Below are 27,092 nucleotides of genomic sequence, written 5' to 3'. Positions count from 1 at the left end.
CAGCTGATTACAAGTTCAGTGAAGTTCCAAAGAGAAACTTCAGGTTCGGGCTCAATCAGCAATCTTCTGGAAGCTTCAATGCTGACATAATGGAAGATATAAGTCAAAAGCCACACAAACAAGCAGTTTGCACGTTCTCCCCGTGTCTGCGTGGGTTTCCTCCGGGTGCTCCGGTTTCCTCCCACAATCCAAAGATGTGCGGGTCAGGTGAATTGGCCATGCTAAATTGCCCGTAGTGTTAGGAAAGGGGTAAATGAAGGGGTTGCGCTTCGGCGGGTCGGTGTGGACTTGTTGGGCCGAAGGGCCTGTTTCCACACTGTAAATCTAATCTAATCTAACCTTATATCTCTACGATTAGCTCTGATCAAAGGAGGGAGCAATTAAAATTCTCCCATACTAACAAACAATAGTCAGAATCAGAAAGACAAACTACCTTGTTGCCTTCCAGCATGAAATCATCTCTCGGGTGATTTTCTTGTCACATACATGCATACTGAGATGTGCCATTTAGTCCCTTCAGCCTTTTATGTCATTCACTCAGACGAAAAAAGGAGAAATTAAGTATTTCACAAGGATGACTGCTGATTTAATTTTGGTCAAGAATCAAATACTATAAAATTGAGAGTCAAAAAAAAAGATATGAGGATGGTTATCTTGAATGAAACCCAAAAATCAACTGTGTGCAGAGTAGATCATTGACCAATGTACTGATCAATGAGATGCACTAGAACATTTTGATGATTGCGAAAAGGAAACAGTGATAGCAAGGCTTTTTACTGGCTGCTGGTTATCAGCAGTCAGCCCAATATTTCAAGAAGCCAGTGTCACTTCAAGGTTGTCTTCTTCACTTCTTCAAAAAACGATCCGCTGCAGCAGCCTAAAGTGGTGCTCGGAACTTAGTTGCTTTTGAAAATTCTTTCAGATAATTTAACCTGTGCTAGAACATCCACCAATGTTTCCTAATGGGGAACTGAAGAGTTCAGTACAAGACTTGGAGGGAAAGAACACTGGAGGCACAAAATCCTTGAGATTTGATTAGGAGACAGTTAGGTTGAAGATCCTACGTAAGTGTTCAAGGCCAGCGAACTCAATCTTATTATTCTTTCATGGAATTTCAAGGCCAACTAAATATCATGTCTTATCGTGTGCACCACTAGCCTCATTCACTTAACTCACAAAATCTCTTGGCAGCCACCGACCAATAATCTCCAAACAGTACTCAACCCTCCAATTCACACGGTTGACCCCCATTCTCTCACACACAACACGGTGGTAATGCCTTACACCTGCAACTCTGATATACTAACAGCTAATCAACCATTACAGAACATTGTAGGATTTACTGCTGTCTTCCCTCTTTCTTGCAAGAGATGATGCATAATAGAACATAGAACATTACTTGCAGTACAGGCCCTTGATGTTGCACCGACCTGTGAAATAAATCTGATGCCCATCTAACCTACACCGTTCTATTATTATCCATATGTCCAATGCTCATTTAAATGCCTTTAACATCAGTGAGTCCATTACTGTTGCAGGCAGGCCATTCCATGCCCCTGCTACTCTGAGTGAAGAAGCTACCCCAAATATCTGTCCTCAATCTATTGCCTTTCAATTTAAAGCTATGCCCCCTTGTATTAGCCTTCACCAACCGAGGTAAACACTCTATCTAACCCTCTGATTATCTTATGTGTCTTAATAAAGTCACCTCTCAACCTTCTTCTCTCCAACGAAGACAGCCCAGTTCCCTTAGCCTTTCCACATAAGACCTTCCTTCCATACCAGGCAACACCCTCGTAAATCTCTTCTGAACTCTTTCCAAAGCTTCCACATCCTTCCTATAATGTGGTGACCAGAACTGCACACAATATAGGTATTTAATAGGTATTTTTATTGAAAAAAGAAAATTTTAAAGATTTGTTTACAAAATTACAAAAATAATACTAACAGGAATATTCCACTTTACAATATGATAACAGCATCAATATAAAATTAAATAAAAAAGGAAAAACCCTACTAACTACTAATCTATTCTACAAACAACCAAAACATAAAATTGGATATCAAACATTACTAACAATAAACAACAAAGTAATTAAATAACTAGGTACATGCTCAAAATAGATTTACATCAAGTCATAATAGAACCCATTTTTATACAGGATTCCTCCTCCTGGGGAGGTCCTGAACCAGCCAGAACCATTACCACAGCTAAGCAAAAGCCCTGGACAATATGGCTAAAATACCTGTGTCGATATAGTTCAAAAAGGGCTGCCATGTTTTATAAAATAATTCCATTTTTGGTGCACCATATTCATGAGAAGGTCAAGGGGGATATAGTCCATGATTATCCTGTGCTAGTTTGAAAGTCCCCCAGTTCAATTCACTAAAATATTTTTCCTCGCACAAAAAGAAGAGGGTAGAAAATAATTTCCTTGCTTAAACATCCAGGGATGGGAAATTTGGAGAGCCCAAAAGTAGGGACATTGGATCCAATCTAATCTCAGTCCCAAAATCTCTGTCAAGGCATTCGCTCCTCTATCCCAATATCTACGGATCTTATGGCATGTCCATAGACAATGCATGAGAGTGCCAACTTCTATTTTACATTTAGGACACATTGGGGATGCTCCTGCCTTGAATTTTGCGAATCGTTCAGATGCCATGTGAGCCCTGTGAAGGATCTTTAATTGAGTAGTTTGAGTTCTGTTACAGATAGAGATCTTTCTGGCATTTTCCCAGATGTCCTCCCACATTTCTAAAGAGATTTCCAACCCTAATTCTTGATTCCAGGTTTTATATAGTCGTTCCATGTCCTTCGAGACCTTATTGTATAGTGAACGATAAAGATTACTGACTGAGGGCAGCCCCATCGGCCATATCCCTATCCGATTTTTAAGGATTGACTATCAGTGTGGTCTTCTTTTGTACAAAGTCTCATATTTGAAAATACTGAAAGTCCTTGTAGGCAGTCCAAACTTCTGGTGCAGCTGCTCAAAGGAGATCATAACCTCCCCATCGAACAGATCTCCCAAGCAGGAGATACCTCTGGACTCCCAAGTTTTAAATGTAGCATCTGTCAACCCTGAAATCCCGGTGCTCCCACTATAGAAGTATAAGGGGAGGCTTTTTGCAGGTTACCCTCATCTTGTTGCATTGTCCTCCAGGCTTTAATTGTATTTAGTACAATAGGATTTTTACAGTAGTCCGTAATAGCTCTCATCATGTCCAAAGGTAATAGATTGATGAGGGGACATTTTGCTTGGGAGGTCTCAATATCTAACCAGATTGATTGTGGGTCACAAGAGACTCAATCAGCTCCATAAAATAATAAGGAGCTCAATTGGTATCTCCTGAAATTTGGAAAGTCCAGTCCTCCCCTTGCTTGTGGGAGCTGCAGCTTTTCTAATTTGGAAAGGGGCCATCTAGGATTCCAAATAAAGGAGCTGAGACAGCCGTAAAAGTTACGCAACACCTACCTCAGCAGCATCAAGGGGAGCTTTCTCATTGGATATAGATGAGGTAGGATATTCATCTTAACTAAGGCCACTCTGCCTAGCCAGAATATTGGGAGATCTCCCCAGCGTTGACGGTCCTGCCTTATTTTCTCTAACAAGTGTACGTAATTGGCTTTATATAGCTGACCAAATACTGGAGTGATAAAAATATCTAAGTATAGAAAATCTTCTAGTGACCACCAAAAGGGAAAGCAAGATCCGTCCGGTAAATTGGATATACTGGCAAGGCCTCGTACTGGCATGGCCTCCGATTTCATAAAATTGATTTTGTAACCTGAGAACATCCGTGGGGCGGCACGGTGGCACAGTGGTTAGCACTGCTGCCTCACAGCGCCTGTAGACCCGGGTTCAATTCCCGACTCAGGCGACTGACTGTGTGGAGTTTGCACGTTCTCCCCGTGTCTGCGTGGGTTTCCTCCGGGTGCTCCGGTTTCCTCCCACAGTCCAAAGATGTGCGGGTCAGGTGAATTGGCCAAGCTAAATTGCCCGTAGGGTTAGGTAAGGGATAAATGTAGGGGTATGGGTGGGTTGCGCTTCGGCGGGTCGGTGTGGACTTGTTGGGCCGAAGAGCCTGTTTCCACACTGTAAGTCTAATCTAAAAAAAAACATACCGAATAAACTGACCACTTGAATTAAGCGGGGCACGGATGTCAAAGGATCACTTAAGCAAAGGAGGATATCATCCACATAGAGAGTAATTTTGTGTTTGCCGGATCTAACCCTCGGAGCCGTTTTATTAGGGTCAGTTCATATAGGTTCCGCGAGTGGTTCAATCACCAGCGCAAATAGTAATGGTGAAAGAGGACATCCCTGATGACAGCCTCTGCTATCCAAACTTAAACCAATGGTGATTACCGCTGCTTTGGGATTATATAATACTGAAACCCATTTAGTAAAGACCTCTCCAATACCGAACCTTTTCAACGTATATTCTACCCAATCAAATGCCTTCTCTGCATCTAGGGAGACAACTAAACCCGGTATTGTTCCCGGTTGACCGGCTTGTATCAAATTTAAGACCTTTCTAAGGTTATTAGTTAACTTGTGACCCTTTATAATTCCCATCTGGTCCTCTTTTATAATGAATGGTAAAATCCTCTCCAGTCGTAATGCTCACATTTTTGAAAGAATGTTAAAATCAACATTTAACAAGGCTATGGGTCTACATGACGAGCAATCTTCTGGGGCCTTTCCCTTCTTAAGAATGAGAGAAATATTTGCTTCTCTCATTGAAGGCTGGAGCCAGCCCTGACTGTGTGAGTAATTGTGAGTGGCCCCGCCAGTTCCCCTATAAATTCTTGATAGAACTCAACTTGGAATCCGTCTGGCCCAGGCGCCTTGCCACTCTGAAGCTGCCTAACCACGTCCTGTACTTCCTGGGTTGTCAAGGGGGCATTCAAGATCAACAACCTGCTCCAAGAAGGAGCACATTTTTAAAGGACTCCATCTTCCCAGTTCGATCCTCACAGTCCAGCAACTTATACAATTCAGAATAGAACTTTCTAAAGGCTGTATTAATCTTTTTACGATCACAAGTCAGGGTACCAGCACTTTCCCTAATGGACATAATGGCTTGGGGAGCATTTTTCTTTTTGGCAAGTTATGCTAGATATCTGCCAGGCTTGTCGTTATATTCAAATAATCTCTGCTTTGCGAATAATATTTCCCTCTTTGCTGTTTGGGTAAGTGCGGTATTCAAAGCTGCCCTAAGGGCTGTGATCCTTTGTAGCTAAGTAATAGAGGGCCTATCAACATACGCAATTTCAGCTGCTTTCAATTGAGCCTTGGCAGGTGCTGTTGGTCTCCCTTTTGTCCTTCCTGGGTCACAGAATATGAGATGACTGAGCCTCGAGCATATGCCTTTGTGGTCTCCCACATCATTGAAGGGTTACTAGCCTTACTTGAGGGTTTTGAATTCCTTCAAAAAAAATACTTTATAAATTTGCTATACTTCAATACGAAAGGATTATACACCAATGTCGGGGGCCTATCCCATCATCCCTAGTCTTAACTTCCATATATACTGCAGCATGATCAGAAATATTTAAGTTACTATTTTACAAGACATATTGAATTCAAAAGGGTCAAAGGGGTAAAAAACATATCAATTCTGGTATGGCACTTGTGTGGATTAGAGAAGAAAGTAAAGTTTCTACCCTGGGGATGAAGACACCTCCACACATCTACTAGCCCTAGCTCCTTGTTCAGATCCATCAATTGTCTAGAACTGAGAGATATATCGTAGTGCTCAGAGGTGTCCCATCCGTCTCTGAGTCAATAATAGTTAAAATCACCCCCTATAATTATATGGCGAACCCCAAAAGCCATTAACTTAGAAAACACTTCCGTTACAAATTTAAAAGGGTATGCCGGGGGACAATAAAGATGCAAAATTCTGTATTCCTCTCTGTGTATTAAAGCTTTGCTCAATATATACCATCTAGACTCATCTTTTATCTGGCTTAACATTTGGAAAGGAAGATTCTTCTGAATAAAAATGGCTACTCCCCTACTTTTTGAGCTGAAAGATGAAAACAATGCCTGACCAAATCCATCCTGTTGTAGCTTTGAATGTTCTTTATCAAGTAGATGTGTATACTGTAAGAGAGCTACATCAACCCCTTCTTTTTTAAGACTTGATAATATCCATTTCCTTTTGATTGGCGAATGGCTCCCCTCGACATACTAGGTGCACCACCTAAGCAAATGGCTAGCCATGATCATCCATGCAAACTCAAAACTCCCTAGGAGGAAGAATCCCACCCAAAAGACATTGAATAAAGACCATAGAAAATTCATAAATTTAAAAAATGCTTTAAAACTTTTAAATCAACATAATTAAGAACTGCTCCGAAATAAAAATAACGGAAAACATGTTTGAAAGGAGACTTTCCTCCTTGCTCCCAGGGGGCATAACTACCTATCAATAAACCCACCATAACCTCTCCCAGCTAGGGCCCTGCCCTCGGCACAGACATTACAAAATGAAGTGAAAAAATTCAAGTGTCTTAGCAAACAGAAGTTAAAAGTAAGTGACCCACACCTCCCCCCACACCAACACCTGGATACGTTTAATAAAAACAATACAAAATAGAAATATATAAAATTACAAAATTACAATTCCAGCAAGTATTATGCAACTAAATAAGAAGAAAAAAAGAAAACCCCGTTTTAGAAAAAACCTCCCCCACAAATCAAATAAGCCACACGAGCTAGAAAAAGGAGACCATGAGTAAAAGAAAGATGGAGAAAGAAAGAAGGGTAAACAAAGGGGAGGCAAAATAAAGTTGCTAGCCATACATTTCAAGTCCCACAGTCTATTTGAGAGAGTCCAAGAATTCTTTTACTTTCTCCGGTGATTCAAAGTTATATAGGGATCTTCCATGGCTGAAGCACAGTGTTGCTGGATATCGCATGCAGTATTGAATATTTAAGTCTCTCAGGCGCTTCTTTGCCTTCACCTATTGCCCTCCTCTTGCGGACCACGACTGGACAGAAGTCCTGAAATAGCATTATCTTGGAGCCCTTGTACATCATGGCCTGGGAATCCTTCCCCAGGACTCTGGAAGTCTTCAGGAGTGTTTGGTTTTCTTTATAACATCGAAGTTGGACTAGAACTGAATGGGGACGCAGATCTGACCCGGGCCTGCACAGAGCAACCCGGTGGGCCCGCTCCACCCAACCAGCTCAGACTCCGACTTCAATAATTGTGGGAGCCATCGCTCCAAGAAATCCACAAGCTGGCCTTCCTCTTCCAGTTTGGGAAGGCCCAGCAATCAAATTCACCGCTCCAGAGCCCGGACCTGACCCACGGATGACTCAGCAGCAGTCTCCGAGGCCGCGGCCCATTGCACCGTCCCTCCGACGCGCTGCTCGAGTTTTTCGATCTCTCGGTCATGCTTCTGCATTCTGTAGCATGACCGAGATCGACTCCCACCTGGACCGGGCCTCCTCGATGGATGTGCTGCTCTTCTCCTGGAGTTTGACGATCTCAGAGATCAGGCTCACATCCACAGATAAGCCCCTGGGGCAGCTGTGGACATCCCTGCTGCTGTGGGAGGGGTGGGGGAAGGGTCCTTGCCTGTTGCGAACTGTGGGAGTTTTTTGCCCTTCGTCATTTTTAAAAAAGCATCAAATTGTTAAAGTTTGATGTGAAATGACTACGTATGCTGGGCAAAAGCTTTCCTGAATAATTTAAAAGGCGAGGTGAAGGTGAGCACCCACTTTGCCCGAGCCTTAGGCAGAGTACTGCAGACTCAGACCTACTAGGTCGCTGCCATCTTGGATCTCCACTATATGCCTTCTTAACAATCTTATCACCTTGGTGGCAACTTGTGTTCCTGTTTCCTACTATTTCTTCCGAAATGAACTACCTCACATTTTTCCGCATTAAACTCCATTTGCCACTTCTCAGCGCAGTTCTGCATCTTATCTATGTCCTTCTGTAACCCACTACATCTTTTGGCACTAACCACAACTCTGCCTACCTTAGTGTCATCCACAAATTTACTAACCCATCCTTCTACACCCACATCCAGATAATTGCTAAAAATGACAAACAGCAGTGGCCCCAAAACAGATCCTTGTGGCATGCCACTGGTTTCCTGACCTCCAGGATGAACATTTCACATCAACCACCACACTTTCTTTTTCACCTAGCCAATTTTTGATCCAAACCGCTAAATCCCCATAGATCCCAGAACTCTGTATTTTGTGCAATAATGAGAGGAATTAGTAAAGAACTGGAGGAGTCAGAGTGCAGAGCAGGCAGCGTTAGCCAAAGGGAGGGGCAGCACCAAGCAGTGCTGAAGAGATTCATGTTAAGGCCAAATGCACACTTGTTCTTCCTTATCACATTCACTTCTCCCTCAGCCTGCAACATTTTTATTTGAACCTCCTTCTACTTTCTCTTTGTCCCTTTTTTTATATTTAAGATGACGTAAACACACATTTCATTCTTTCCTATCACTGCAATCCCATTGTTGTCCTTCTTCATTTGTATGAAGTGAAGCTGTACATAAGGTCATTTGAAAAGGATAATGCAAATGCCACAGGGCGAGGGGCATGACACCAGCTCTACTGCAGACAAGTCAAATGAGAACATTATTGGTCCAGGCTAAATAGACAAAAGTGAATGTCTGACACACCAGAAAGCTTGCCAGAAAGCCTGCATTCAACATCAAGAGCATTGAGCAGATCATCATCACTTGGCACAGAGATTTGCTTAGAGATCAGATTCCATGCTTTTTAAAATGGAATGATGTTATGTCCAACATCAGGCCTGTGGAATGCACCATGAAGCAGCATCTGATGGATAAATCTCAATGGCTCAAACAACTTCCACATAATTCAGAGTGATGAAAACTCAGATTACTGCCATTTTCATTCCACCTTTCAAAAAGGCTTCCAATGTGTTACAACATCCTAATTTTGCAAAGCACATTTGAAAGTCCTAAACAGAGTCAAGGTCCATCATCAAACACAACGGATACTGAACAGCACAGTGATATTTGATCAGAAGACCAAAGGATTTGTTGAAAACCTATATATATTATGAAGGCCTCCCCCTTTCATCATCCTGTTCCCCACCCCACTCCCTCCTCCTCCTTCCCCCCAACTCCCTTCATCCTCTTGTCTCTCACAATCCCTTCTCTCCCGTCTCCCCCTCCCTCATCCTGTTGTCGCGCTTCAGTCCCTCCTTCCACCAATTCCCCATCTTCCTCATCCTGCTGTCTCCTCCAAACCCTCCTTCCTCCTCTCCCAATCTGCTATCCCCTCCTCCTTCTCCCTCCTGTCCCTCTCCACAACCTTCTCCTACTGTCCCTCCCAATTCAATCCTCCTCCTATCTTTTGAATATCTCTTGGCCTTTCCCTCAGCAAGTCTCCAACCTTACCTCATAATTAAGGCATCTTATCCCTGGAACCATTCTCGCAAACCTCTTCAAACGCTCTAAAGTGTGGCACCCAGAACTGTGCACAACACTCCAGCTGAAGTTTAACTATTGTCTTAGACAACTTCAGCGTAACCTCTCTGCTCTTGCAATTCGTCAGAATTTCTTTGGAGCTCTGCACTTTAGTCAACAGACTTTACAATTCGAATAAACTTTTGTGTCATCTGCAAACTGTGAAATTATCCCCTGCAGATCAAGATCTAGATCATCAAGAAAAATTAGGGTCTCAGTGAACTTTGAGAATCAATATCATTGCTGATTCCAACATGGACAACTGGATCCTACCCCCAAGTTCTGCTTGGGAATTCTTAAATCCTGGCAATGTGCAGCCAACACAGATTCAGAATTCCCATCACGGCTGCAGTGCATAGTTACCTATTCCATATACAGCCCTCTATTAATACATTCCTAATTGGAAAGCTTCCTGCATCATGGTGCTAGGATTGACACTGAGTTCAACGACTAACTTTTGCTCCCATTTTGTGCCACATTTGTTGACTCACTTAGATTTCTCTTCACTCTCTTTTCATCTTTTCCCTCACTTGGTATTCAGGTAGCTGCTGTCAGTCATTCACACATTTCATCTGTTCTCATTAACACTCCCTTAAGCTTTTGCATCATGAAATCTTGTGCAATTAAATCTTTCCTGCTCTTCACTATATCAAAAACTTTTCACTCCTCCCAAAATCCTCTTTTCCTTGCTCCAAACCTATTCTACCTAACCACATCTCTGATGAAAGGTCATGGACCTAAAATATTAACTCTGTTTCTCTCCACTGCTTGGCCTACTAGGCATTTCCAGTACTTTTTATTTCTATTTCCTATTTCCAATATCTGTAAGTATTTGGAAATTACACAAAAAGAGTTCCCCCAGTTTGGGCTACTGGGCTCTCCATGCAGCCCAGTTTAACCTGCATGGACTGACAAAAGATCATCTAAAGCCTCATCGCCAGCTTATCCTCAAAATCACAATTTCAGTAAAATGTTCTACTGTTCTGGTACTTCAATTTAGATTTGAAAGTTAGTTTAGCAAGATTATCAACTAATCACAGCTATCTTCACATACCAAGACCCTCAATCAAAAATTTCATTAGTCTCTATGCGGCACTGTTTAGGAGATCAAACAGCTCATCACCAAACAAAGCTCAGTTCTGAAAATAATATTTAGGACAATGAAAAAAAGACACAAACTTTTCTAACTAGGAATCAAAAGAGTATACTTATGGTCTCACATTTGACAAAGCTAAGTATGTATACACTACTAAAGGTTACTCTGGAAGCCTCTCAAGGATGAGTGAAAAGGCTGTGCAAAACAATTAGTGGAAGTTATCGCCACAGGTTAGTGAATCCATAACAAAAATAGGATCAATAAAACATAAAAGAAGCCACTGTAAAGTGTCAATGACACCTAAGAAAATTAAATGCCTGAAGAATTTGGACAAGGAGCAGCAAAATTGATTTAATTAACCGTTATAGCATGGAGCTAACATTACACAGACACAACAGATCAAATTGTTCACTCTATTCTGAACGTTTAAAGCATAAATGAAAATAATATGAAGATCTGTACACAAACTAATTTATTTTTCTTCAATTCAAGGAGGTTGCTGAAGACACCAGCACTGATTATGAAGTTACAACTCAAAACGATCAGGGGGAGAAAATGAGAAACCAAAATTCAGAAGTTCCCCTGTTACCATATCAAATTTACCCAGCTCAACAGCCACATTTAAACAAGGGTAGCAATGTAAATACTGTAGCTGGATACAATAAGCAACTTCACACACAGCCTGCTTAGAAGTAAAGTTAAAATTTCTATTCAGGTTATAAGAGAAAGCTAGACCCAGCTACAAAGTTAGACACAGAATGCATAAGTCTTAGAAAGTCTAATTAACAATCTGCATTCATACAGCCCTGTTAATATCAAAAAATCGCAACGGATGTCACAGAAGCATAACATGACAGAAATAGATGCTGAAAAAAGGAGATACTAGGAATGACCAAAAGTTGGACATTAAAAAAAGGTGAAATGGATGGTTTTGGATTCCCCGTTATTATACAGACATACGGCATGGAAACAGACCCTTCGGTCCAACCTCATCCATGTTTCCCAAACTGAACTAGTTTCATTTGCTTGCATTTGGCCCATATCCCTGCTTTTGGCCTATATCCCTCTAAACCTTTCCTAATCATGTGTCGGTCTAAAAATCTTTTAAAAATGTTTGAACTGTACCTGCATCTACCACTTCCTCTGACAGTTAATTCCACACACCAAACAACCTCTAAGTGGGAAAAAAACAACCCTCAGGTCTCTTTTTTTTAAAAAGGCTTTCTACTCCCACCATAAAATTATGCCCTCTAGTTTTGAACTCCTCCAGCAAGGGAAAATACCTTTGCTGTTCATCTTATCTATGCCCCTCATGATTTTAAAAATCTCTAAGGTCACCCCTGAACCTTCTACTCTACAGCGAAAGAAGTCCCAGCCTATCCAGCCTCTTCCAACAATATCTGTGGAAATTATTTCTGCAATTTCTCCAATTTGGTAATATCCTTTCTTTGTTTTTAATTTTTAAAAATCTTTTTTCAATAAAAATATTTAAAGTTTTTTTACAAAATTACAAGACCAGGACAAAGTAGCTTGACAACTTTAAAATATGATAACAATAATAGAAAACAACTACTACTCTACTCCACAAACTACCGAAACATGTAAAAAAGCAGGGAAAACATCTACAAAAACTACAATTCAATAAATAATCAAGAAGAAAGAAGAAAAATAAATAAACAAACAAATTAAATTAATCCAAGTTATAGCAAGGTAACTTAAATTATATTCAATTAAATTACTACTCCCCAGCCTTAATGCCAGCATTTCCGACAGATGGGCCTTTCCTAAGAATAAGAGAAATACTTTCTTCTCTCAAAGAGGATTGATGAGGGCAGAGCAGTAGATGTGATATATATGGACTTCAGTAAGGTAAGGCATTTGAGAAGGTTCCTCATGGGAGACTGGTGAGCATGGAATACAAGGAGAACTCCATGCTGTACATCTTTATGAATATAACTTGCCATTTGGATACAGAACTGGCTCAAAGGTAGAAGACAAAGGTTGATGGTGGAGGGTTGTTTTTCAGACTGGAGGCCTGTGACCAGTGGAGTGCCACAAGGATCGGTGCTGGCCACTACTTTTCATCATTTATATAAACGATTTGGATGGGAAAGTAAGAGATATAGTTAGTAAGTTTGCTGATGACACCAAAATTGGAGGTGTAGTGGACAACGAAGGAGGTTACCTCAGATTACAATGGGATCTTGATCAGATGGGCCAATGGGCTGAGAATGGCAGATGGGGTTTAATTTAGATAAATGTTGCACTTTGGGAATGTAAATCTTAGCAGGACTTATACACTTAATGGTAAGGTCCTAGAAAGTGTTGCTGAACAAAGAGACCTTGGAGTGCAGGTTCATAGCTCCTTGAAAGTAAAGTCACAGGTAAATAGGATAGTGAAGAAGGCATTTGGTATGCTTTCCTTTATTGGTCAGAGTATTGAATACAGGAGTTGGGAGGTCATGTTGCAGCTGTACAGGACATTGGTTAGGCCACTGTTGAAATATTGCATGCAATTCTGGTCTCCTTCCTATCAGAAAGATGTTGTGAAACTTGAGAGGGTTCAGAAAAGATTTGAGCTATAGGGAGAGGTTGAATAGGCTAGGGCTTTTCCCTGGAGTGTCGTAGGCTGAGGGGTGACCTTGTAGAGGTTTACAAAATTATGAGGGACATGGATAGGATAAATAGACAAAGTCTTTCCCCTGGGGTCAGGGAGTCCAGAACTAGAGGGTATAGGTTAAGATTTAAAAGAGACCTAAGAGGCAACTTTTTCCACTCAGAGGGTGGTACGTGTATGGAATGAACTGCCTGAGGAAGTGGTGGAGGAGAGTATAATTGCAACATTTAAAAGGCACCTGGATGGGTATATGAATAGGAAGGGTTTGGAGGGATATGGGCCAGATGCTGGCAGGTGGGACTAGATTGAGTTGGGATATCTGGTCGGCATGGACAAGTTGGACTGAAGGGTCTGTTTCCATGCTGTACATTTCTATGACTCTAAGATGGCAGGCAGCTCTGACTGAATGAGTAATTGCATATATCCAAAATGGCCCGGCCAGCTTGTCTATTAACTCCTTATAAAACTCACTTTGAAATCAGTCTGGTCCTGGCGCTTTACCTTTGAAGTAGCCTCACCGCCTCCTGTACTTCCTGAATTATCAGATCAGCATTCAGAAAGGATGCCTGCTCTGAGGTTACACCTGGAAGGTCCAAGGTCTTAAAAAAGGATTCCACCTTCATCATTCTGTCCTCACAGCCCTCTGACCAATGTAGCTCAAAATAACTTTCCAAATGTTGCATTAATCTTTTTTAGCATTGCAAGTAAGAATACCAGCACTCTCTCTGATAGATGTAATAGATTGGTGGGGCATTCTTCTTTCTGGCCAAGTACGTTAGATAGCTACCCGGTTTATAACCGTACTCAAATCATCTGTTTCGCCAAAGAGATTTGCCTCTTTGCTGGTTAGGTGAGTGCAGCTTTCAAAGTAGCCCTAAGGGCTGTAATTTAGTTATAGAAGGTATGTCAAAGTATGCTAACTCAGCTGCCTTCAGGCGAGCCTCAAGCAAATGTCGCTGTTCTCCCCTCTCTCACTTCCGGGTCGCAGAGTAAGAAATAATCAAACCCCGTGCATAGGTCTTGTCAGTCCGTCCCGCCACCACTGGCCTTGACCTTCATGTATACTGCTGCACGATCAGAAATGGCTATGTTCCCTATTCTGCAAGGCAGCACAGAGTTCAAAAAAGGTCGATAGAAAAAAAATGTCAACTCTAGTATAGCACTTATGCAGATTAGAAAAAAGGTAAAATTCCTACTACCGGGGTGAAGACACCTCCATACATCCACCAACCCCAACTCCCTGTTCAGGTCCACCAACTGCCTGGATTGCGGGGACATACCCGCAAGACCCCTAGGCATCCTGTCCACCTCGAGGTCAATAATATGATTAATGTCTCACCCTAAGGTTGTATGACCCACCCCAAGGGCCATCAATCTGGAAAGCGTATCTGTTAAGAATTTAAGGGGACGTGCAATATACATTCAGAATTCCATATTCCTCCCCAGCTTTAAGAATTATGAATCGCTCGCACTTGTCCTTAATTTGGCCTAATATTTGAAATGGAGGTTCTTCTGTATGAGAATAGCAATTCCTCTACTTTTCAAATTAAAAGATGAGAAAAATACCTGGCCGAATCCTCCCTGTTGCAACTTCAAATGCTCTTTATCGGTTAAGTGCATTTCTTGTAACATCGACCCTCTCTTTTCTTAGGCCTGACAGTATCTTTTTTCTCTTAATTGACGAATGACTACCCTTAACATTCCAAGTGCACCATTTAAAGGAATGACTAGCCATGATCGTCTGAAACAATCCGTGACCCGACACCCCCCCACCCCGGGAGGAAGAACCCCACCCATACAGCACCGAGTGAAAAACATGAACAGTTTGTGAGAGTTTAAAAATGCAACCTCAAAAATTACTCAATCAAAACTTCTAACAGCTACTTCTCCAACATATCAACATATAACATAAATGAAAGGACACTTTTCCCCCTTTCTCCACAGGGGGTGCACATACCACCCATTAGCCCCACCATGACTCTCCTTCTAGCTGAAGCCATGCACCTGCCCCAGACAGCACAAAGTAAGAAAAAAATACTAACAAGAAAGTTAAAAGTGGGCACTCAACCCGCTTCCTCCATACTGTATTACTATGCACTCCTTGTAGAACAAAAAAAAGATCTCTCCCCGTGTCCCCCGCCCCACACCCGCAGCCTAAACCAGAAAAGAAGGACAAAAGGAAATAATAAGAAAAGAAAACCCAGGAAAACAAAGGATGACAGGAAGGGAGAGAGAGGGGCGAGGAGACAAAAAGAAAAGGAAATAATTATGGCCCTGACATATATTAAAAAAAAACCAAGACCACCTGACAACAACCAGGCAATTTACACAGAAAAAACAAAATAAAGTAATTGTCCATATAATTCAAGCCAGTCAGTCAATTTTAAAGTATCCAAGACCATTGCCTTTTCCAGACAATCAAATTTGAACACGGACCCTCCGTAGCTGAAACACAATATTGCCAGATATCTAACAGAATACTGGATATTGAAGTCCCTCAGCTGCCTTTTTACCTCATTAAAGGCCTTCCTCTTATGAATCATGACTGGAGAGAAGTCCTGGAAAAGCATAATGCCTGATTGTTCCCATATCAGAGAGTGAGGATCCTCTCCCAGTGCTCTAGAGACTTCCAGCATCATTTATTTGTCTCTATAGTGCTGGGTCGTATTAGGACTGGGTGGGGACACTGGTCCAATCCTAGTACACTGCGACCAGGTGGGCCCGCTTGACCGGCACTTGGCCTACCTCATCTTCCAACCTTAGAAACTGTGGGAGCCATTGCTCCAAAGAGCTAATGAGCTCGCTGGTAACTGAATGTTCTTTTGCTCTTCCAAGGCCTGCACTCGCCGTTCCAGGGCCTGAACCTGACTGCCGAGGATTCTGCCACAGTCTCAGAAGAGCTTATGCTCGAAACGTCGATTCTCCTGCTCCTTTGATGCTGCCTGACCTGCTGCGCTTTTCCAGCAACACATTTTTAAGCTCACAGTCTCAGAAGCCATGGCCCATTGCCCAACCTCCCCGAGGTGCTGGATCTCCAGGTCATCCCTCTGCAGCATGACCGAGATTGATTCAAGCCTATCCCGGGTCTCCTCCATCGATAAGTCGATCTTTTCTCGGAGTTTCATGCATTCCGAGATCAGGCTGTGCTCCACAGGTGAGTCCTTGGGGTGGTCGCGAAACTGACTCTGCAGCCATGGGTGCGTCAGTTGTTGCGGAGGGGTTCCCTGTGCTTCCTTACCCTTAGTCATTTTCTTAACTGTTCCAAAATAGTACTAAATAATTCTAAGGGTTGAGAAATGGTTACTTCCAGCAAATTAAACAGTAAGGGAGGGTTAGTGCCCCACTTTGTCTGGGTTCTGGTACATAGCTCAGCAAAGTAGGCCCACTGGATCGCTTCCATCTTAAATCCCAATAATATTCTTTCTGATGCAGGGCAACCAGAACTGTACACACTCCTCCAGGAGACACGTTATCAACGTGTTGAACTACTTTAACACGACATCCCAACTCCTATAGTCAATGCTCTGAGCAATGAAGGCAAGCATACCAAATGCCCTCCTTCATTGCCTTACCTGTGATGCTACTTTCAATGAACTATGTACCGGGAACCCCTAGATCTCTCTGTTCAACAATGCTTCTCAGATGGTACCAATAACTGTAAATATTGCCCTTGTTCATCTTCCCAAAATACAACATCTCGCATTTATCTAAATCAAACTCCATCTGCCAATCTGCCAATGGATTATTCTGGTTACAGGTAGACATCTGTAGATGGCTAATGTGGTGCTTGTGCTCTCTCAGATGTCCAGACGGTTGGAAAGTTTCTGATGATCAAACCCCCTTTGTAATTCTAGATTATCTTCTTCACTTTCGAAGGAATACCACAAAAATAGAGAGATAAACAGAAACTCTCCAACTGTCTGGATGTCTGAGAGAGCACAAGCACCACACTACCCATTTACGGATGTCTACCTGTAACCAGACTATCAAAGGGTTCAGAAAAAAATTACCAGGATGTTGCTGGCATTGGAGGATTTCCAATAAGTGGGGTTCCTGAAGAACAGAATCATTGAGCCATGGGGTGATACAGCACTGAAATAGACCGTTTGGTCCACCAGTCTATGCTGACCATCTTCCCAAACTAAACTTGTGCCACCTGCCTGTGGTTGGCCCATATCCTCCAAATGTTTTTTATTCATGAAATTATGCAAACGTATTTTAACTGTACCTGCATCTACCACTTTCTCTGGCAGTTTCTTCTACACACAAATCACCCTGCGTAAAAAAGTTTCCCCTCATGTCCTTTTTGAATCTTTCTCCTCTGAATTAAAAATATTTTTGTACACCCACAACCTAGGGGCAAGACCCTTGTCATTCATCTTATCTATGGCCCTCAAAATGATTTTATAAACCTGAATAAGTTTAATAAAACCTCCCACACTCCAGTGAAAAAGTATCCCAGCCATTCCAGTCTATTTTTATATCTCAAACCCGCCTTTCCTAGCAACATCATGGTAAATCATTTCTGAACCCTCTCCAGTTTAATAATCTTTCCTATTATAGAGCAGCCGGAACTAGACACAGTACTCTATAACAGCCTCAACAACGTCTTGTACAATCGCAACATGATGTTCCAACTTTCAAGAAAGAATACAGTAAATTGAAAATCAGACAGAAAGGGTCAAATAAAACTAAACCTCATTAAAATATAAATCAATGCCAATTTTACATATTTAGCCATGATTCAGTTCACCCAAGATCATCAACCAGAGATGAAATATAAAAAACACAGATACATGACTACACCAGTGGAGAACTGTCAAACACTCTGTTCCAAGTAAAGAAGAAAAAACATGGACTAGAATGAAACAAGATTGGAATACTATTTAGTCAGGGTTGAATGTAGGGGAATGGGTCTGGGTGGGTCGCTCTTTGGAGGGTCAGTGTGGACTTGTTGGGCCGAAGGGCCTGTTTCCACACTGTAAGGAATCTTTTTCGTTCAGCACAGAGGGGAAAATTATGTTAAATAGTGATTAAACAAAAGCACACAAGAAGGAATCCTACACATCCCAGATGGAAAAGATAGCAAGTAGCATTCCATTGTCAACAAAAAGGTGAAAGAACAAAGATCATTGCAAGCAATAGGGGGGAATTTGTGGAAGGAACAATGGTGCAATGAGGAGAACAAGCAAAGTGCAAGACTGGGGTGTGAAAGCAGGAGATGGAGTGAAAGAAGCAAAAGAGAAAAAGCAAAGGGGGAGAGACAACAAAAGTGAAAAATTGAGAAACAAGAAGGAATGGTAGAATAGGGAGAGCAAGGCAAGAAAGACGACAAACAAAGAACAAGTGGATGCAAGATCAAACGATGGCAGAGAGAGAGAAAGGAAAAGGGCAGAATAAAGAACAAGAAAGGGAGATGGAAAGGAAAAAAATTTTTTGTTAAAAATTTGGTTTAAGTGCCTGAATTAAAACTCCTAAGGATTTTTCCAACTGACTGAGCCTTTAAAAACCAAAATCTGACACAATGACTAAATATTCAAATACATTTGCTAGCATTCAAAAGGTTCCAATCTACGATACAGAAAATATTTTTTGCCCACGTTGATTCAGAAAAGCCTAGTTTGAACATCTGCTTAGAGTTTGAAAAGGCTGAAGATTACTCAATTCCACATAAAAAACCCAACTGACATTTATTCATTGCAATTCCTGGTCCTTTAATACACTCGCTGTGGCTAGTCGCAATATGTCTGACGCATGTAGCAGTAATCTTCAGAATAACAATGTTTAGCAAGAAAACTCCAGATACTGTGCTCAGGATTAAAAGCGATAAATCTTCAGAAAATAATATTAGGCATAAAGTGAACATAATTAAAGACTTTGATGAATGTTTGAAGCAAGATATGAAGATGCCCCTCCTCTTGAAAACTAGCTCAATTTATCAGTTTAATTTACCATCAGTGCAGTATTTCATTCTCGGATGACAAAAGGAATAAAACAATCTGCAGTTACTCTACCATTCAAGAAGTAGGGAGTAATGGCAGTATGATCTCAGTGCCAAATAACACAACAAGACTAATAAAAACAAAACTATCTAATTCTAAAATATTTTTGTAAACCTAAGTGGCATACTAACAAAGCTTTTTGTACCAAGGACTGTGCTTCAGCCAGTAAACTGTGAAATGCCAATACCTTTAACGTACTCAATATGGCAGGACAAATACACAGTCCTATCTATTCAAACTGCTTCCTTTCTCCCGAACAGGAAGCCTTTCTTAGTGTGCCACATTTCAGTTGCCGACACTGCTGTCAACTAACCCCCCACAAGGGAGAGTTTGAAACATACAAACTGCGCACATACATACACATATACACAAAGTGCTGATCATACCCAACATTCAATGCTTGACTTCTGACAATGTTTCCACAGCTGTAAGCAGACCTCAGCTGATCAGCCAGCCTGCAAATGGCTGGTACTATCTTCCATTTAACAAGTAATTTTTAGCTCATACAGATTTACATTTGACTCAACATTCTGCTGGACACAACAGAACTTATTTTGTTACTCGCAGCTACCATGAAGGCCACCTCTGTCTTTTAGAATGTAAAAACAAAACACTCACAGTTTTGTGCATTTTGAATATTAGCAATCCTGGGCTGCTTCCAAACAGCTTCTGGAGGCATCAGTCAGTGTCCCAGTAGTAACTGCATGGTGATCGTGATCATGCTTTGATTACAAAAGCCTGCAGGCTTCAAGCCAAGTGCCTAGGCAGCTTGACAAATGCATCCACAATTCTGCATAAGGTATTCTACTCTGCCACTACCACGTAGAGGATTACTGCTAAAGTCACATTTCCATGAACAATATGATTAAAAATATCCCTGTTGTAGAGACCAAAAGAATTACAAATTCTAGAAATTAAATCTACTCTTCAGATTTTCCTCCTATTTGGAATGCGCCACATACTTTGAATATAAGATGATGTCTGGTGCACTGCACACATCGGCCATTATTTGCAAGCACATAAAAGGATATCTTACATGAAGCAGCTTTTAAAGAAAAGGCTGCTTTCTTGCATTTTAAAACTGGTTTACAAGAAGACTCAAGTAAGAATTACTATGAATAACATTACCATGATCATCTATTCCTCAGAGAAAAATGCCCCATATATTTAGATGACAATGTGAAGCTCTTTTTTGTCGTCTGGAAAGGGATGATAAAAGATTAAAACATGATCCAGCTCCATGCGATGTCCAGTCACTTCACTTTCCATTGGAATGGGAATAAAGATTTCCAATAACAAGATTTTCTGCTTATATTATAATACATTGGATCTTGTATACAAGTCTATAAAATCCTTTTATTAAAAAAAATGCCGTTAATGAAGACAAAGGCCACCAGGAACAATACAGATTTAAGCAGAAAAAAATAACAACAGGCCAAAAAAGGTACTTGCAAAGGTGACCAAAAGGAGCTTTAAAGAAGTGATCTAAACTACTGAAGGAATCTATCAGAAGGATTCTATATCATGTGGCACAGCAGCAGAGGACAATAACACCAATGATAGATCCAGAGGGGCCAGGGCATGCACTAAAAAAGTAGAATGAACATGCAGCAACAGTCAAACAAAAGCTGGATATGTCAGACCAACATTGATCTCCATAGTGATTAAGAACCTGGTTTGTCGTGCGCAAGGTGCTCATTGTTGCTACATGTAGTACTGGTCTGATCAATTCCTCACTTCTGCACCATGGAGATCGCCAAAGAAATCTATTGTTTGAAGTGGAGGTCAAAGACAGTACTCTCAGGAGATATACAAATCTTTAGGTCAGGGGAAAAAACTTGTCCAAAATTGCCCTCAGCTTTGTGAGCAGCTGTATGCTTGGATCTTCTGTGTAAATACCAAGTGCCACAGCATGCTGGTGTTCTACCTGTCTCTGCTGTTGCAAAAAATGGGCCTGGTGCAGAAGACTTCAAGTAGTTTAGTTGTGCCCTACCACCTATTCCGTGTGGAGAGGTTTCAGCAGGAAAACACCTTTGACCACAAGTTCTACAGGCAATTTTCAACAGAGAAGATCCTCAAGACCTGCAGTGAAAAGGAGATGGTTCAACTAGTCAGATCACTCACTAAGCAGAGTGTCAAAGTTATCTGTCAGATTTCCTCATCGTAAGGAGACACCAAGTTACAAGCAAACACCAAGTCATTGCTTGATTGATGGAGAGAAACGCCCATCCCATCACATCCTTTCTGTATGCCTACAGCCTCACTACAACCCATACATGAGCCTCCAACACTAACATTGTCCTTGAAATACCTGAAGTGAAGGAGGGATCGTTCTCCATATCTGAGGAATGTGTCTTTGCAAAGGTCCGAGAGAGGTTCAGTGACTTTGTTGAGGCTCATCCTGAGCACTCTGACTCCTGTAAAAACTCTTATCTCCTATTCCCAATTTCTCCGCCTCCGCCGCATCTGCTCCCAGGAGGACCAATCCCACCACAGAACATCCCAGATCACAATTTCCCCTTCCACATGGTCAACAATGCCCTCCAGCACATTTCATCTAATTCTCACACCTCTGCCCTTGAAGCCCACCCCTTCAACCACAAGGACAGAACCCCCCCCCCCCTCCCCCACCGCCACTCAGATACACCCCACCCCTATCTGCGTTCCATAAAGACCATTTCATCCGCAACTGCCTTGAGGTCCATGCCCCCCCAGCAACCCACCGTGCACTCTCAGTATTTTCCCCTGCCACCGCAAGAATTGCAAAACCTGCATCCTTACCTCCATCCAAGGGGCCAAAGGATCCTACCACATCTGTCATGGAATTATCTGTTCTTCCACACACGTCATCTACTGTGTCCATTGCTCCTGATGTGGTCTCCTCTACGTTGGGGAGATAGGACACCAATTTGTGGAACATTTCAGAGAACACCTCCAGGGCACATATATGTAACAACCCCGCCATCCTATGGTTGAATACTTTAACTCCCCCTCTCACTCCACCAAGGACATGCAAGTCCTGTGCGTCTTCCATAGGCCTGACTGCCAGACCCCTGGAGGAAGAACGCCTCATCTTCCGGCATGGGACCCTCCAATCACACGGGATCAATGTGGATTTCACCAGTTTCCTCAGCTCCCCTTCCCCCACCTTATCCTCAACCAACCTACCAACTCGGCACCGCCCTCTTGACCTGTCCAACTGTCCATCTTCCTTTTCACCTATCTGCTCCACTCTTCTCTCCGACCTATTACCATCAGCCCCAACTTCATCTACCTATTGCATTCTCAACTACCTTGCCCCCATATACCGCAGAGGCACAATGGGCAAAAGTCGCTGACTAAGGCCTTTCAACCATAGTACAATGAATGCTTGAAACTGAAAAGGTCGTCAGGTTGTGTACAATTAAAAAGTATTAAAAGTGCATTAACTTCCTCAGGGTGAAAAATGGCATATATGGCACTCTCTAAAATATCCCATTTGAAATGCTTTACCATGAGACTGTATATCCAACATGAAACGTATACTGTAAATATTAAAATTGTTACAATCATATTCAGTGGAACAATTTACAGAGAAGTAGAATTTTATTTCAAACTTTGTAAGTTAGAATCCAATTTCACAAATTTTATGAAATAACATATTTTTGGAAAAGAAACACCAGTGATGGAACATTTATGTTATCTACAAGAGATGTAAAAATGTAGGTGGTGCAAAGCTGGGAAATAGGAAACATCAAGTTTGGAAATTACAAAAACTAGATAAAGATTTTAATCTGGAAAGGTCAAGGTTAGGGCAGAGACAGGTATTCTTTATGGAGAACAGAATATGTGGTCAGATGCTGAAAATTACATCAAAGCTTATACTTTCCATGCATAAATTATACTAAACACTGTTTTTAGTTGTTCAGCCCCTGAATTTTCTACTTTCTAATTATTTCTAAAACTGTATCGAAATTATTTTAGCAATTCAGACTCTAGATATTCAAGATTTCTGTCACATGTTAAAACATATTTTATTGAACAAGGATAATCGACATTCATCTAACCAGCACAGAACACATTCACACACAGATTAGTAGCAGGTAACCATCCAATACAGATCTGGTCAATTTTTATCAGAGGATTGTGATGATTGCATTTACTAAAACACAACTTCTCAAAATACTGAAAGAAAACATACTAGGCACTTTCCAGGAACAAAACTACCTGATCTGTGTAATCCAAAGGACAGAAAAACAATTATGGATGTAAGCGCTGCTCCTTTTTTTTTGAGTTATTTTCAGTGTTGCTGATTTCCTCGAATGTTTGGAGCAGTATTACTGTTTTATAAGCTGTGCATCGAATCAAAACAACAGTACTTTAAAAAAAAAGGAGAGAAAGGCATGGAGCAGGTGAAACAAACTCAGAAGGAAACCAGAGCACGCGGAGGAAACCCCCGCAGACACTGGGAGAATGTGCAAGCTCCACACAGACAGTTGCCCAAGGCTGGATTTGAATCTGGGACCCTGGATTTGTGATGCAGCAGTGCTAACCACTGAGCCACCGTGCCACCCCAACAAACTGAGAAGTTTGTTGGGGTGGCACGATGGCTCAGTGGTTAGCACTGCTGCATCACAAATCCAGGGTCCCAGATTCAAATCCAGCCTTGGGCAACTGTCTGTGTGGAGCTTGCACATTCTCCCAGTGTCTGCGGGGGTTTCCTCCGCGTGCTCTGGTTTCCTCCCACAGTCCAAAGATGTGCCGGTTAGGTGAACTGGTCATACTAAATTGCCCATAGTGTTAAGTGCATTAATCAGAGGGAAATGGGTCTGGGTAGGTTAATCTTCAGAGGGTCGGAGTAGACTGGTTGGGCTGAAGGGCCTGTTTCCACACTGTAGGGAATCTAATCTAATCTAGTCTAATAGCTGACTGCCTCTGCGGTTTAATAACAAGTATCTCTGGACATTGAACTACATTATGAGAAAAATAAACAAACACTGAAATTCACAGATGACCTTGAAGAAATCTGTGGGGAGCTCAAGCAGGGGAGCAGCTCAGTGGCTTATTTTTTAACTTGAAACCTTACTGGTTTTTAGTAAATCTACAATTGTGATTTTTTAAATTGGGTTTTTAAAATTACATTCCTGAAGAAGGGCTCATGCCCGAAATGTCGATTCTCCTGCTCCTTTTGGATGCTGCCTGACCTGCTGCGCTTTTCCAGCAACACATTTTCAGCTCTGATCTCCAGCATCTGCAGTCCTCACTTTCTCCTTTTTTTATTGTATGTTTGGTTGAGATCTGTCTCTTTAAAACTATAAATCATAGATACTAAATTTTGAATACTGGAGCAGGGTTTTTAGAGCAGTAAGATTATGTTTTTGTTGAGTCTGCAGATTATTAAGGTGCAAAGATGGCATTTAGTGCTCTTCCTGTCGGATGTGGGAAATTATGGAGAATATCAATGTTCCTGATGATTAAGTCTGCAGGAACTGTGTTTGGTTGCAAATCCAATAGGATCACATGGAGTGGTTGGAACCACAATTAGATGCAATGAGAAATTTACAAAAGCCAGGAACGTGATGGATAGCAGTTTCAGGAAAGAAGAAAAAACACTGATATAATCAGGAATATGGGTTACCTCCGGGAAAGGTAGAAAGGGTAGAGAGGTAGTACAGGTGTCTCCTGTGGCTATCCCCATCTCAAGCAAGTATACTGTTTTGGAAAATGTATGGGATGATGGACTCTCAGGGGAATTTAGCACTGACAGCCAAGTTTCTGGTACTTAAACTGGCTCTACTGTAACAAGGGGTACATCAGGGTCCAAGCAAACAATTGTGATAGGGATCTCTCGAGCCTAAGGCACAGACACATGTTTCTGCGGCTAACAACAACACGTAACAATGGTGTGATGCCTCCCTAGTGTCAGGATCAATGATATCTCTGAGAGGGTGCAGAATATTCTCAAAAGGGATCAGCAGGAGGTCAATAGATATTGGAACTAATGACACAGGATGAGAAAAGGACAGGGTTTGGAGGAGAAAATATACGACATTAGACAGGAATTTGAAAAGGAGGTCCTAGAGGGTAGTAATATTTGAGTTACTCCCGGTGCCATAACTTTAACTTTCCAAACATAGACTGACAGTGCCATCATGCTAAGGGCTTGGATGGAGAGGAATTTGTTAAGTGTGGACAAGAAAATTTTCTGATTCAGTATGTGGATGTACCTACTAGAGAAGATACACCCTAGAGTGTCCTAGATAAGTATGTACCTGTCAGGCAGGGAGGAAGCTGTAGAGCGCGGGAGTTGTTGTTTACGAAGGAAGTGGAATCTCTGGTCAAGAGGAAGAGGAAGGCTTATGTAAGGATGAGATGTGAAGGCTCAGTTAGGGCACTTGAGGAGTACAAGGTAGCCAGGAAAGTCCTAAAGAGACAGCTCAGAAGAGCCAGGAGAGACATGAGAAGTTGTTAACGGATAGGATCAGGGTAAACCCTAAGGCTTTCTATAAGTATTAAAGGAATAAAAGAATGACGAGAGTAAGATTAGGGCCAATCAAGGATAGTAGTGGGAAGTTGTGTGTGGTGTCAGAGGAGATAGAGGAAGCACTAAATGAATATTTTTCGACAGTATTCACTCTAGAAAACGATAATGTTTTCGAGGAGAATACTGAGATACAGACTACTAGACTAGGTGGGGTTGAGGTTTACAAGGAAGAGTTATTAGAAATCCTGTTGAGTGTGAAAATAAATACGTCCCCTGGGACGGATGGGATTTATTCTAGGATCCTCTGGGAAGCTAGGGAGGAGATTGCCGAGCCTTTAACATTGGTCTTTAAATCGTCATTGTCTACACGAATTGTGTCAGAAGACTGGAGGATAGCAAATGTGGTTCCCCTATTCAAGAAGGGGAGTAGGGACAACCCTGGTAATTATAGACCAGTGAGCCTTACTTCAGTTGTTGCTAAAGTGTTGGAAAAGGGTATAAGAGATAGGAATTATAATCATCTAGAAAAGAATAATTCACCTGTTTTGTGAAGGGCAGGTCGTGCCTCACAAACCTTATTGAGTTCTTTGAGAACGTGACCAAACAGGCAGATGAGAGTAAGTCGGTTGATGTGGTGTATTTCAGCAAAACGCTCGATAAGATTCCCCACAGTAGGCTATTGTACAAAATACGGAGGAATGGGATTGTGGGAGAAAGGGCAGTTTGGATAAGTAATTGGCTTGCTGAAAGAAGACAGAGGGTGGTGGTTGATGGGAAATGTTCATCTTGGAGTCCAGTTACCAGTGGTGTACCGCAAGGGTCGGTGTTGGGTCCACTGCTGTTCGTCATTTTTATAAATGACCTGGATGAGGGTGTAGAAGGGTGGGTTAGTAAATTTGCAGTCGACACTAAGGTCGGTGGAGTTGTGGATAGTGACAAAGAATGCTGTAGGTTACAGAGAGACATAGATAAGCTGCAGAGCTGAGCTGAGAGGTGGCAAATGGAGTTTAATGCGGACAACTGAGAGGTGATTCATTTTGGTCAGAGTAACCAGAATGCAAAGTACTGGGCGAATGGTAAGATTCTAGGTTGTGTAGATGAGCAAAGAGATCTCGGTGTCCAGGTACACAGACCCTTGAAAGTTGCCACTCAAGTTGACAGGGTTATTAAGAAGGCATACAGTGTTTTAGCTTTTATTAATAGAGGGATCGAGTTCCAGAACCATGAGGTTATGCTGCAACTGTACAAAACTCTGGTGCTGCCGTACCTGGAATTTTGTGTACAGTTCTGGTCACTGTTGCCTGGTATGGAGGGCAGGTCTTACGAGGAAAGGCTGAGGGACTTGAGGCTGTTTTCGTTGGATAGAAGAAGGTTGAGAGGTAACTTAATAGAGACATATAACATAATCAGAGAGTTAGATAGGGTGGACAGGG

General features: G+C 41.8%; 1 protein-coding gene across 9 annotated transcripts in view; it reads right to left on the bottom strand.

Annotated features, from left to right (window-relative positions):
- Positions 1 to 27,092, bottom strand: part of LOC132818064 (coiled-coil domain-containing protein 9-like) — a 292,055-nt gene that overhangs the window by 235,703 nt on the left and 29,260 nt on the right. For 5 of the 9 annotated variants that reach the window (XR_009644952.1, XM_060828705.1, XM_060828713.1 and 2 more), the window contains exon 1: positions 19,815 to 19,872. The exons of 2 other annotated variants lie outside the window; for them this stretch is intronic. Coding sequence is in view for 6 of the 7 variants with exons in the window: in XM_060828705.1 (XP_060684688.1) it covers positions 19,815 to 19,826 (12 nt within the window). In the remaining variant the exon portion in view is untranslated. Of the gene's footprint in view, positions 1 to 19,814; positions 19,873 to 21,977; positions 22,080 to 27,092 lie in introns of those variants that run through there. 2 more of the 9 variants (XM_060828707.1, XM_060828709.1) reach the window with 1 other exon arrangement.

The sequence above is a fragment of the Hemiscyllium ocellatum genome, chromosome 8 (assembly GCF_020745735.1).
Source record: "Hemiscyllium ocellatum isolate sHemOce1 chromosome 8, sHemOce1.pat.X.cur, whole genome shotgun sequence".
NCBI classification, from domain to species: domain Eukaryota; kingdom Metazoa; phylum Chordata; class Chondrichthyes; order Orectolobiformes; family Hemiscylliidae; genus Hemiscyllium; species Hemiscyllium ocellatum.
The sequence above is the reverse complement of the archived record's forward strand: the minus strand, read 5'-3'. Positions and strand labels throughout refer to the sequence as shown.